We start from the raw sequence: 12,155 nt of genomic DNA on the forward strand, positions 1-12,155 counted from the left end.
GTAGTACAAGCTTCTGGAAAGCAGTTTGGAAAAATTTTATTTTTTTAAAAATTTTTTTTGAAGTTTATTTTGAAGGGGGGGTCAGTGGGGGAGAGGCAAAGAGCAAGGGAGAGATAGAGAATCCCAAGAGGCTCGAAGCTTCACACTGAGCTCGACACAGGGCTCAGTCTCATAGCTGTGAGATCATGATCCAAGCCAAAATCAAGAGTTGGACACTTAACTGACTGAGCCACCCAGTTGCCCCTAATCTTACTACTGTTACTTTTTTTAACAGGTCATATTTCCTGGAGCAGGAAAACTTCCACACATCATTGGAGGATCAGATCTAATAGCTCATCATGCTCGGAAGAATACAGAATTAGACGAGTGGTTAAAGCAGGAAATGGAGGTTAGTAGGAAGTGAGGCCTAGTAACTTGCTTGGTTTACATTCTGGTCCCTTGTGGTTTCTTTAGAGCACATCCTTCGTAAAACCAAACTTAAGATAATTGGCCTAAGGTCATTCATTAAGGAAAATTCCTGAGTTACAGAGCATTAAGGTTAATTTGTATCTTTACATAATGCTTCTTTAGAGACTTTTAGATTTATTAGTTAAAAAAGATGGGACCCAGACAAATGAGTTAAGTTTACATCCTAATGTAAAGGAGAGAAAAGAGATTTAACCAGCAAAAAATAAAAGAATACTAAAAGATAACTGTTAAAAGATGGTTGTACAGTCATATGGGGGATATTACAAGTAATATCAGTTATATAGTATGTGAATGAACTGGGCTTTCCAAATCTGGAATTATCTTTCAGCAGTTTTGAGAATTTCTCAGTCCTTATTTTAGTATTACCTTGTTCCTGTTTTTCTATTGTATCTCTTTTTTCTTGTATATTAATTTTTTAAGGAATTGCCATAATTTTTCCATAGCAACTTCACCATTTTGCATTCCCACTAATATGTGCAAGGGTCCAGTTTCTCCACATCCTCTCTAGCACTTCATTTAGTTTTTTTTTTTTTTTGATAATGTACATTTAACTGGTGTGAATCTCAATGTGGTTTTGATTTGCACTTTCCTAATGATTAATGATGTTGAGCATCTTCTCATATGCTTATTGGCCATTTGTGTATCTTGTTTGGAGAAATATGTATTCAAAAATCTCTTCTGATTATCAGATTGTTTATCTTTTGTTGTTTTTGAATTATGGGTGTTCTTTGTATATTTTGGATATTAGTCCCTATTATCACATATATGATTTGCAGGTATTTTCCCTTTCTCTGGGTTGCCTTTTCACTCTGTTGATTTTGTATTTTGATGCACAGAAATTTTAAATTTTGATGTAGTTCAGTTTATCCGTTTTGTTGTTGCTTACCTGTGCTTTTGGTATTATATCCAAGAAATCGTTCCCAAATCAAATGTCAGGATTTTTTCCCTTTTTTCTTCCAAGAGTATTATAGTTTAGCCCTTATATTTAGATCTTTGATTTTGAGTTAATTTTCATAAGGGGTGTAAGGTTAGAGTCCAACTTCATTCTCTCTAGTTACACTTTCACACTTTGGTTCAATGATACATGAACATACCATCTCGATGGTGAAGTGGGGGAATCTCAAGCCAGTTATACTATTGACAACTGTTTGCTGTGAGAACCTTGCCTTAATGCCTCCTCCCATGGGCAGTTGTTACTGATCCATCTCATTTTTCCCCAGAGTCTAAGTTTTAAGAAGGTAAGAGAAATCATTAAATAATGTTGGTTGATTATTAAGTAGTAATTATTTACATTTAGTTCATATTCTTAAACTTTTAATTATGAAAAGTTTTCAAACATACACAAAGAGAGGAATGAAACAAACCTCAAACACAGGTTCAACAGATATCAGGATTTGCACATCTTGCTTCATCTGTTGCCTTTCTCAACTTTTTTTTCTTTCTGGAGTATTTTTCTTTCTGGAATATTTTAAAGCAAATCCCAATCATTTTTCATTTCATTTTTATTTATATGTTCAAACATACAGATTTCTGATCAAGTACATATTATGTCAGAGTGTGTCTTCCTATCACTTTACAGTAGGGTACTTAATATAATCCATTCATGTTCAAAACCCTAAACTAGGATCAGCAGCATAATTTTGATACTTGAAATTGCTTTAAAGTTTTATAATTTCGCATACTTGCCTTATGGCATGTCTTCGATCATATCTACAACTAATATGTTGCCTAAGTCTCAGGAAACCAAATCTCAGTTATGACATTGCTCTTTTGGGAAAATATCAACTGCTTTACAGCTCTCCATGTTAGAATGTGATTTTCAAGAACTCACTGTTTACACATAACAGCTGTATATATTTATATACTGCTATAATGAGAACTCACAGGAAAGATTATAAAAATAAGCTTCTCTTTTCTTTCAAATTTTTTAAGAGAGCACGTGTGCATGGGGGTGGGAGAGGGGCAGAGAGAGAGGGAGAGAAAGAATGCCAAGCAGGCTCTATGCTGTCATTGCAGAGTCCCATGGGGCTCGATCTCACGAACTGTGAGATCATGACCTGAGCTGAAATAAAGAGTCAGACAGACGCTCAACCAACTGAGCCCCCCCCAGGGTCCCCTATGCTTCTCTTTTTTTTACTTTCTTCCTAGGTGTTTTGAGTCCTAGTGGATATTATGTAAAAGGACCATCTACCTGATTCATAATTCTTTCAACCCCTGACTTTTTTTTTAACTGGAGAATTTAATAAAATTAAGTAAAGTGGACAACTTCTGCCATAGAGGAAGTTACTGCATGGAAGTTAAGATTTCAGAAACATAGGACTATTGAATTGAGAGATAATCAAAGGCCTCCTCTAGGGTTAGAATGTTTTCTTCTTAGTCTTTGTATTGCCTGATTGTCCAGTCCTCCTGGAACCCAAAGGTGGGCTCCAGATAGGTTGTCTCAGCAGGCTATTTGAAGTAGGGCCACTTGGTAATTGAGGGGTGAGGATAATAACTCTTCCCTGAACTCTACAATTTTATATCCCTTTCTTTATCTTATTTTATATATATTTTATCTTTTTTTTTTTTTTTCCTCTGAAATTTATTTCTTGGTAACTTCTCCACATTGTCTTCCAGTTTGGTACTTTTCCCTTCCACTCTGTCTAGTTGGTATTCCCACCCATTCATTAAGTTTTCACTTAGCCTATTGTATTTTTTCAATTTTGGATGTCTGTTTCATTCATTTCTAAATCTTGTTCCCTGCTGATATTTGTAAGCTCTTCTTTTGTTTTCTGTGCCTAAAATGCTTGTTGCTATTTATGTTTGTGCTAATCATCTCCTATGGAGCCTTGTTTCCAAGTACATATTTTGTGATCTTTTTATGTGAACCACTCATTTTCCTTATAGTTTGATCTGTGGGAATTCCTTGAGTTCTAATCCTCCAGAAAAGATATGTTGTGTCTGCCAGTCTTGTTCTACTACTAGGAAACCACTTTAGCCTCAGCTGGTGATTTTCTTGGATTACCTAGGTAGTTAATTCCTAGGATCACCTAAAGTACTCAGAAACCTGAGTGAAGGCCAGCTTGTCATTATAAACTTGATAGTTTTTTTCTTTCCTTCACCCTGTGCTAGGGTCAAGGCAGACAAGTTTCTTTCTTACCTTCTTTTGTGTTGTAGACTTTATTCCTCTTTCTCCCTTAAATGCTGGAGTCTTTTCTTAGATCCCTCATCTTTGATTTTCTCTCATATCACTCATCACCCATTGCAGACATCAAAGGCAGAGCCCAGTTTTTTTATGGTTTGTGGATACCCACAGAGGAGGGCAAAAGCTGGCTGTGTTGTTAACTTCTCAGGGTTTTTGTTCTTCTTCATTGTGGGTTTAATGTAGTCTCTAGCAATTTGTTTTTAAAAATGCTTTTTAATTAAAAAGTTGTTACAAAGGTCACTAAAAAATGGAGGTTGTTCAAGGTCACTTAGGATATGTAGTGTCAAAAAATGGAAGAATGAAAATGACATCTTTCCTCCTTTCTTTTTTGAAAGAATAAATGGCCTAACTATTTAAAATGTACATTTCAAAGAATTATGGTACTGCCCAAAAGAATGATGAGGTTACAATCCTGAAGTCCAGAAATAACCCATGTAAATTCAGTAAACTATTCCAGACGTCTCTTTATTGAGGAGGAGTAATAGGACAGAGTGCAAGAGAAGGGGAGGATCGATAGAAGAAAGTAAAGCTGAAAGCATTGCTGAATTTGTGCAAATGTTTCTTCTCAAGATATTTTGTTTTCTGAGATGCATCTAAGACCAAGGGGTGATAGATATGAAAAAAAAACCACTATCAGATTAGAATCAGTATTTGTTTCAAACTGCCTATTTGATTTTCGATGGTTTTTGGCTCCCTGCTGTCAACAGTGAGGAGATTGTACTTCCTCCATTCTCCCTGCTCCCGCCCATCTTCTGACAGTCCTTTCTTTACCTCCCTTTTAAAGGTGATTTGCACTTGCGAGTCAGAAGCAGTGAGAATGTGTCTCAGTGTTTCCCAGTTCTCCGTTTGTTTTCCCTGAAATACAGTATGTTATTTTGATCTGCAGATGCACTTCTTTTTATTTCAAGGAACTCTTCTGTTACATCTTTGAAAGCATTTTTCTATTTGCTGGGTTCTGTATATTTCAGATGTAACCATCCTTTTATTAGATCACCTTTACTCTCTATACCCATTTCTTCTGCACTCCCTGTGGTTTTCTTAAGCTCTTTCACTGTGTCAAAAATTCAAATTTCAGTTGTGTCTGTGTTATTCTTCGTCAGCTATATGACCCTGGGTGGATTACTTGATTACTTTATGCTTGTGTTTCTTCCTGTGTAGAATGGGAATAATAATAGTACCTCCGTTTCACAGAATTTTTGTGAGAATTAAGTAAGATGCTATTTATAAAGCATTTATAACCATGGAAAGAATCAGTGTTAGCTATTTCTAATTTATTTGATTCTGAAATGGTGTTATTAATAGGTCTCAGTGTTTTAGCATTTGTTCCCTTCTCATTGTCATTGTATTTTGTCATCTAACTTTTTGGTTCTCCTTTTATTGCTTTCATGTTCTTACTAACTTTATTTTTTGATCCTTGGATTGTTATTTCTTGCAGACTAAGTTCTTCATTTATTTTGCATGTTCTGTTCCAGTTGCTGTCCTTTGTTTCCCCTTTAGTATGTGGAGTAGTTTTTGGTTTTCTGTGATCTTGGCAGCTGTTTGGAGTACAATACCCTGTCCAGATACTGTTTGCTTTGCGAAGCATCCTGTGCTATTTTATGCAGAGATTACAATCTAAAGACAGTTTGTGAGGCAAAAAGTGAATGTAGTTGAAATTACTCCTACCCAAGCTCTTAGCTTGCTGGTGGAGAACAGAATGACCCTCGTGCCTCTGTACCGTCAGTGTGGCAGTGTGCTCGGGGCTGCAGTGCATGTCGCATCTGGTTTCTGTTGCCTGGAGACTTTGAATCCAGGAAAGGAAAGGCTCAGCTGGACCTGTGCATCGCTTCCCTGGGGTTGGAATTAAATGTGTACCAGGGAGCGTATCTTCTCCCAGAAGACAATCACCTGCCATTTTAGGTTGTTTACCTAATTTGTCAGGGATGTGTGGTGCCTGTGCCTGGTCAGTGTTAGTCCCACTCACTTCCCAGTGCCATTTGTCCCTTCCCAGCAGCCCACCAGTGGTGTTTTCTTTTCCCTGCTCAGGCTGCTTTTTCCCAAAATTGGAGTATTGGTAAGCATTCTCAGGTTGGTTTTAGTTCTGTGGCATTGTTTCATGTGCTGGGGCAGTGTTAGAAACATCTGCATCAATCTTTTGGTTCTTTGCAGGCCACTTTTTTCAGGCCTGTGGCTCCTTGATTATTATGGCTGTAAGGTTTTACTTGTTCTTGGACGGGGAGGGTTGAGAGAATGACAGTGTAGCTGCTGACTTCTTTCGGTCTTTTGTTTATTTGATTAGAATTAGTAGAGTCTGTGTTCCAGATTTATTCCACCAGATCTCTCTTTGCTAGAACAATTTTAGGTGAACTAGGTTGGATTCACTCTTTAAGATAATAGAGTTGACTTTGTTGTGCAACTACACTGTCTGTATAGAAGTATGTTACTGCTTTGACATCATACTTCCCCAGGCTGGTCCCAGCCGCTGTTCTTAAGTATCTTTTGCCTTTCTTTCATTCTTTGTCAGTTCTTCCTTTGGTGCTTCTGCTGTAGACCAGTCTTTGTTTTCATAATCACTGAATCTGTTCCTGAAGTTTCCTTCAGTTTAGGATATTTTCATTCTGTGCATTAAACATAATAATTCTTTGAGACATTATCCAACCTGATTGGAATTTTGAAAGACTGGAGATGTAATTCTCCCAAACCTTTAAAAAGATGTCAGTAATATGAGGATTTCTATTTCTTAATACTGTTTTACTTAATGTTTCTACTAAGACACATAAAATAAAGCTGATTTTTCTTTACAATTGTTCTTTATTATAAGTTTAAAATTAGCATCCCCTGCCGGGAAGCCTTTAAGGATAATTATGATAATGATACCAGCCACTTTTTTTGACAGCTCCTTGATAAAAATCATTATCTTCCCATTTATGTGCTGCTATACCTATTAGAAAATGTGGAAAGATGTAATTTCATTTTGATATTTCCCTGTATGAATAGAAAACCATTCTGGAAGAATCCCTGCAAGTCCTTCATCTAGGCCCTTTCCACAGATTCAGAAGCTCTGTAATAGCCTGTTAAGACCTGGTGGTGCTCTTCTTACTTACGAAGACCTGGTCAAATCCTGTTCTTCATACGACAACCTTAAGTTACTTAACCTAACTCTTTGTTCCCTTATTGGTTAAAACTAGGATAATAGTCTAATAGTAGTAATGAAGTTATATGAAGATTAAATGAGATTTTTTTTATAAAGACTTTTAAGATAGTGTCTGGAAATACACAAATGTAAGTTATTAACATAAAAATAAACAGTATGTACATTCAAGGAACTTCTGGTCTTTTAGGGAAGATATGATACAGGTTGGAAATTGATAGGACAAATCTGAGTTGTAGAGCTGAAGTTTTATGGGGGTTCTTCATAGCAGATGTTATTTTTAAATGAAGAGGATTGGATAATCAAGAGGTGAACATGTTCCTGGGCACATAGTAGGCCCTAAATTATTATTGAATGAATGCACACTGAAAGATTGTCAGATAGGGGAAGAGGAAAGAAAAGAGGTAATCTTCTGGGCAGAGAGAAAAATATGAACAAAAGCAGAGAGGGATGAGATATTTGTTGGGAGGTGAGTCTGGTTGGTTGGTTGTTTTGTGATTGAGTTTTAACAGACATACAGGGTTTATGAAGAGGGAGGTGAGAAATGACTGAGAATGTAGAATGGAGCCAGATTATGAAGGTCTTTTCCCATTTTAAGGGTCAAACTCAAGAGTTTGTGTTTCCTTTGGTAGGTGGAAGAAGTCACTGAAGGGTTTTGAATGGCACATGGTAGGATCATAGCTACACTTTAGAAAGAGGGACCCAGCACAGAGTTTTTCTGTTCCTACCTCTCAGCGGTGCATTAGGAGTTTGGCAAGTTTATGTTGAAAATACTTTTGTCAGTGAAGTAATTAAGCATCAGCCTCAGAGCCTGACTTGGGACCTTGGGGAAGAAAACCATTGCAGCTGGAGGCTGCTCTGGTTGAAGATGGGGGTAGATTTTGCCATCTCAGCCCCTTCAGTAGTCCTGTGACCTCAAAACACTTAATTTTTTTAAAGCGTTTTGTTGGAAAAAAATATTTAAAAACTCAATAAGCTAGCAATATATACTTATATCGGTTGCCTTTGGGAAGGGATTAACTGGAGAATGCTGTTTAATTAGAGAACATTTGCAGAATTTTTGGCAGAAAGTGAAAATGGAGAGGATCTGGTGAATGGGGGAGATACTGGTAGAGGCAAGAACTCGTAAACCTGGTGACCTTATGGATGTTGAAATCTCAAAAATAACTGTGACTACCCAGTATATAGCAGTTGATGAACCATACATTCGTCATTAAACAAATGTTTGATATTGTGTCAATTTTGACAGGTTCAAAATCAACATGCAAAAGAAGAGTCACTTGCTGAAGATCTCTTTAGGTAAAGTTTGTTTTCTCTTGAATCTTTGAGATGTGTATAAAATACCATTTTACTCATAGAGATTAAATATTCATTTCTTCTGACTTTAGAAATAGACGTTTAGTCCCTTCACCTAAATAATGTTTTGTTTTTAATGTATGTATTTTTACTTTGAGCACCTCTTAATTAGGTTTGCTAGATATGTCTTTGAGGTTTGGGGTTGATTCAGTTGAACCTGAATCACATGATATTTAAAATTTGTATGGGGGCATTCATGCAAAAGAAGGGTCCTGCACTGGGTGAATTTGGCTGGATACATTTGTGAGATTTTCAGCTCTGAGTAGAATTATGAATGAATGGGTTTTGAGTTAAGACAAAATACCAGAGCATTTGTTTAGTTTTAGTTGGCACAAGCATAAAAACAAGAGGCTGGATTAGAGTTTCAAATCAGGTTTTTGTGGGAGGTTGAGAGGCTTTATAATGGGTGATTATAATTTAATTCTGACTTAACACATTTTCAGCATTCCTGCAGGCCGGAAACCTTATAATAATTAGCTCTCAAATACTCACAAATAGTATAAAATAAAATCACTTTTCCTACTGCTAGGTAGATACTGGCTAAGGGAGAATAACATTTTCCCAAATTTAGTTAAAGGCAGAACCGAGAAGTACTGTGTCTCAGAGTTTGTTTTGCAGCCAATTTGATTCTTTAATTTTATTATTAACAGTATATATCATTGGTGAAAATGGTGACATATGGTGCTGATTTTTAAGTAGTTAAAGGAGAATATATGGTTGCCAGCTAAATTTGTTGAAATACTGTAGGAGAAAATTTTATAAATAAGTCTTACTTTTGGCTCATAATACTCTCTTATGCAGATGTTATACTTTAGTTGGGAGTTGGAGGAGTCTGAAGCCATACTGGGAAAGGTGGAAACAGATTTAGTTTTGAACTGTTTTCATTAATTATTTTAATGCTTTTACAGGACTTTTTGTTATTGTTGATGATGTTTTATTTTTACCAAATATTCATCTAACCAACATCAAAAGGACAAAAGAAAGTAAAAATATCAGTGCTTAATGTATGATCCTAAGGATAAAATTGGCATGCTCATTGTTTGCCAGAGTGTAACTATATTTTGAAAGCTCTTTAACTTTAAAAGTGAAAGAAATGCCATCATTTAATGCTTTAACTTTATTTTTTTCTTTGCAGATACAATCCTAATGTAAGGAGGAGAAGATAACTGAGGATTTTATGAAGAAGTCACAGGAAAACATTTCCATCAAGCATTTATGTCCTTTTCCTCTAGGATATATACATAAAGTACATAGAAGAGATTTAAATTACAAATGTTTTAGGCCCTAGATTTGTTGAATAAAATGCACAGAATTCCCATTTCTTTTGTGTGTGACAGTATTATTCAGTTTCCAGTCTTTGTCATCTCATGTCTTATGGTAATTTTTTCATTTTTAAATGTGGTTGTTTACTTATTGAATACTTAACATAGTCACAATTCAAAATGCTAAAACTATAAAAGGATAAGAAATTAAAGTCTCCCTTCTACAACTGGTCTAGCTACTTGGTTCCCCTCAAAAAAAAAAAAAAAAACTATGATCCTTCTTTCTTATGAGTCTTTCTGGAGATTTCCTATTAAAATTTTTATGCATATTATTTTCAGTAATTTCCTACAAAAATGATAGCATAATATATACACTGTTCTGCACCTTGCTGAATAGATTGGAAGATCATACACGTATCAGAGCATACTCCCCCCCCCACTATACCATAGCCTTCCTTGAGCTGAAGTGACCCAAATGAAATGGATTTCCGTGATGAAGATGTCACCACATACCATTCTAGTACTAGAAAAGACAATATGAAAGACTTCTTCAAGCTTGTATAATGGGAAGACTTACTTGGTGATCTTACTGAGCTGGGTGTACCTCTGTTTTGAGCTTCTTAGAGTCCTAGTTTTCCTACCTGCAAAGTGTAAGTGATAAGATTGTCTTCCATGTTAAAGGGAGATGGTAAGAAAAAAGTCTTTTTTTCAAATTTTGTATAAAGACAACCTTGTACATTAGAATTGTAATAGTCTTGGGGTGCCTGGGTGGCTCAGTCGGTTAAGTGTCCAACTCTTGGTTTTGGTTCAGGTCATCATCTCATGGTTCGTGGGTTCAAGCTCTGTATTGGGCTCAGTACTGCTGGTGCAGAGCCTGCTTAGAATTCTTTCTCCCTCTCTGCCTGTTTCCTGCTGCCCCCCCCCCCCATCAAAATAAAAAGAATAAATGTACTATTGCTAGATCCTCATGGAAGATTATTGATGTTGACCACCTTTTCATGTACTTGTTGGCCATTTGTATATATTCTTTGAAAAAAGGTCTATTCAGCTCCTCTGCTTGTTTTTTAGATTGGATTGTTTTTTGCTGTTGAGTAGGAATTCTTTATATATTTTGGATATTACCCCCTTATCAGATATATGATTTGCATATATTTTCTCCCATTCCATAAGTTGCCTTTTTGTTTGGTTGATGGCTGCTTTTGATGAAGCTTTTTAGGTTGATGTAATTGCACTTATCATTGTCATGATATAACAATTATAACAGTCTCTTTATTGAAGAGACCCCTCTCCATTGAGTGTTTTTGGCTCCCTTGGCAAATACTAGTTGGCCATATATACTTAGGTTTATTTTGGGGATCTTGATTCTATATTTGTCTTGATGTATTTGTTTTTATATCAGTACCATACTGTTGTGCTGATTATAGTTTTATAATCTAGCTTGAAATAAGGGAATGTGTTGCCTAATGTTTTGTTCTTAGGATTTTTTGGGGAGGAGGCTATTTGGGGTCTTTTGTGGTTCCATATAAATTGTAGGAGTGCTTTTTCTACTACAATACTCCTACAATGGTATCCTAAAGATACCATTGGAATTTTAATAGGAATTGCACTGAATCTTTAGATGCCTTTTAGTAGTATTGACACTTTTAACAATACTAATTCTTCAGTCCACAAAGGATACCTTTCTATTTGTATCTTCAGTTTCTGTCATCAGTATTTTGTAGTTTTAAGAGTAGATAATGTTAGTTAATGTTCCTTAGTAATGTTCCTTAATGTTCCTAAGTGTTTTGTTTTTGGTGCCATTTCAAATGGGATCTACTTATTTTTTGAGAAAATTTGGTGTTAACTGTATAGAAATGCTACTGATTTTGTAAGTTAATTTTGTTTTGTATCCTGTAATTTTACTGAATTCACTGACACAACAATTTTTTTGTTGAGTCTTTAGTATTTTTTTTTTTAATTTTTTTTTTCAACGTTTATTTATTTTTGGGACAGAGAGAGACAGAGCATGAACGGGGGAGGGGCAGAGAGAGAGGGAGACACAGAATCGGAAACAGGCTCCAGGCTCTGAGCCATCAGCCCAGAGCCTGACGCGGGGCTCGAACTCACTGTCCGCGAGATCGTGACCTGGCTGAAGTCGGACGCTTAACCAACTGCGCCACCCAGGCGCCCCGAGTCTTTAGTATTTTTAAATAAAACCATGTTTCTGTAAATAGAGACCATTTTACTTCTTCCCAATTCTGAAACCTTTCATTTCTTTTTCTTGCCTGATTGCTCTAGCTAGGACTTCTAATAGTATGTTGAATAGGATAGTGAGAGTGAACACCCTTGTCTTGCTCCTGATCTTAGAGGGAAAACTTTCAGCTTTTCACCAGTGAGTGTGATGTTAGCTGTGGGCTTGTCATGAATGGCTTTATTATGTGGAGGTATGTTCCCTCTATACCTACTTTGTTGAGTTTTTATTATGAATGAATATTGAATTTTGTCAAATAGTTTTTCTGCATCTATTCAGATGACTGGTTTGTATTCTTCATTTTCTTATTTTCTTTTTTTTCTTTTTTTTCATATTCTTCATTTTCTTAAAGGTAAGTATCACATTGAGTTATTTGCCAATGTTGAACCATCCTTGCATCCCTGGTCATGGTATATGATCTTTTTAATGTATTGTTGAATTTGGTTTGCTAATATTTTATCGAAGACTTTTGCATCTATGTTCATCAGAGATACTGGCCTGTAATTGTATTTTCTTGTAGTGTAA

General features: G+C 36.0%; 1 protein-coding gene across 5 annotated transcripts in view; it reads left to right on the plus strand.

Annotated features, from left to right (window-relative positions):
* NBN (nibrin) overlaps positions 1–9,669 on the plus strand; it is a 51,302-nt gene extending 41,633 nt beyond the window's left edge. For all 5 annotated transcript variants that reach the window (XM_030303725.1, XM_030303726.1, XM_030303723.1 and 2 more), the window contains 3 exons: positions 275–388; positions 8,032–8,081; positions 9,274–9,669. In XM_030303725.1, coding sequence (XP_030159585.1) covers positions 275–388; positions 8,032–8,081; positions 9,274–9,304 — 195 coding nt within the window. In that variant the 3' untranslated portion in view covers positions 9,305–9,669. The remainder of the gene's footprint in view (positions 1–274; positions 389–8,031; positions 8,082–9,273) is intronic.
* Positions 9,670–12,155: the final 2,486 nt, after the last annotated feature.

Source organism: Lynx canadensis, chromosome F2 (genome assembly GCF_007474595.2).
Source record: "Lynx canadensis isolate LIC74 chromosome F2, mLynCan4.pri.v2, whole genome shotgun sequence".
Lineage (NCBI taxonomy): Eukaryota > Metazoa > Chordata > Mammalia > Carnivora > Felidae > Lynx > Lynx canadensis.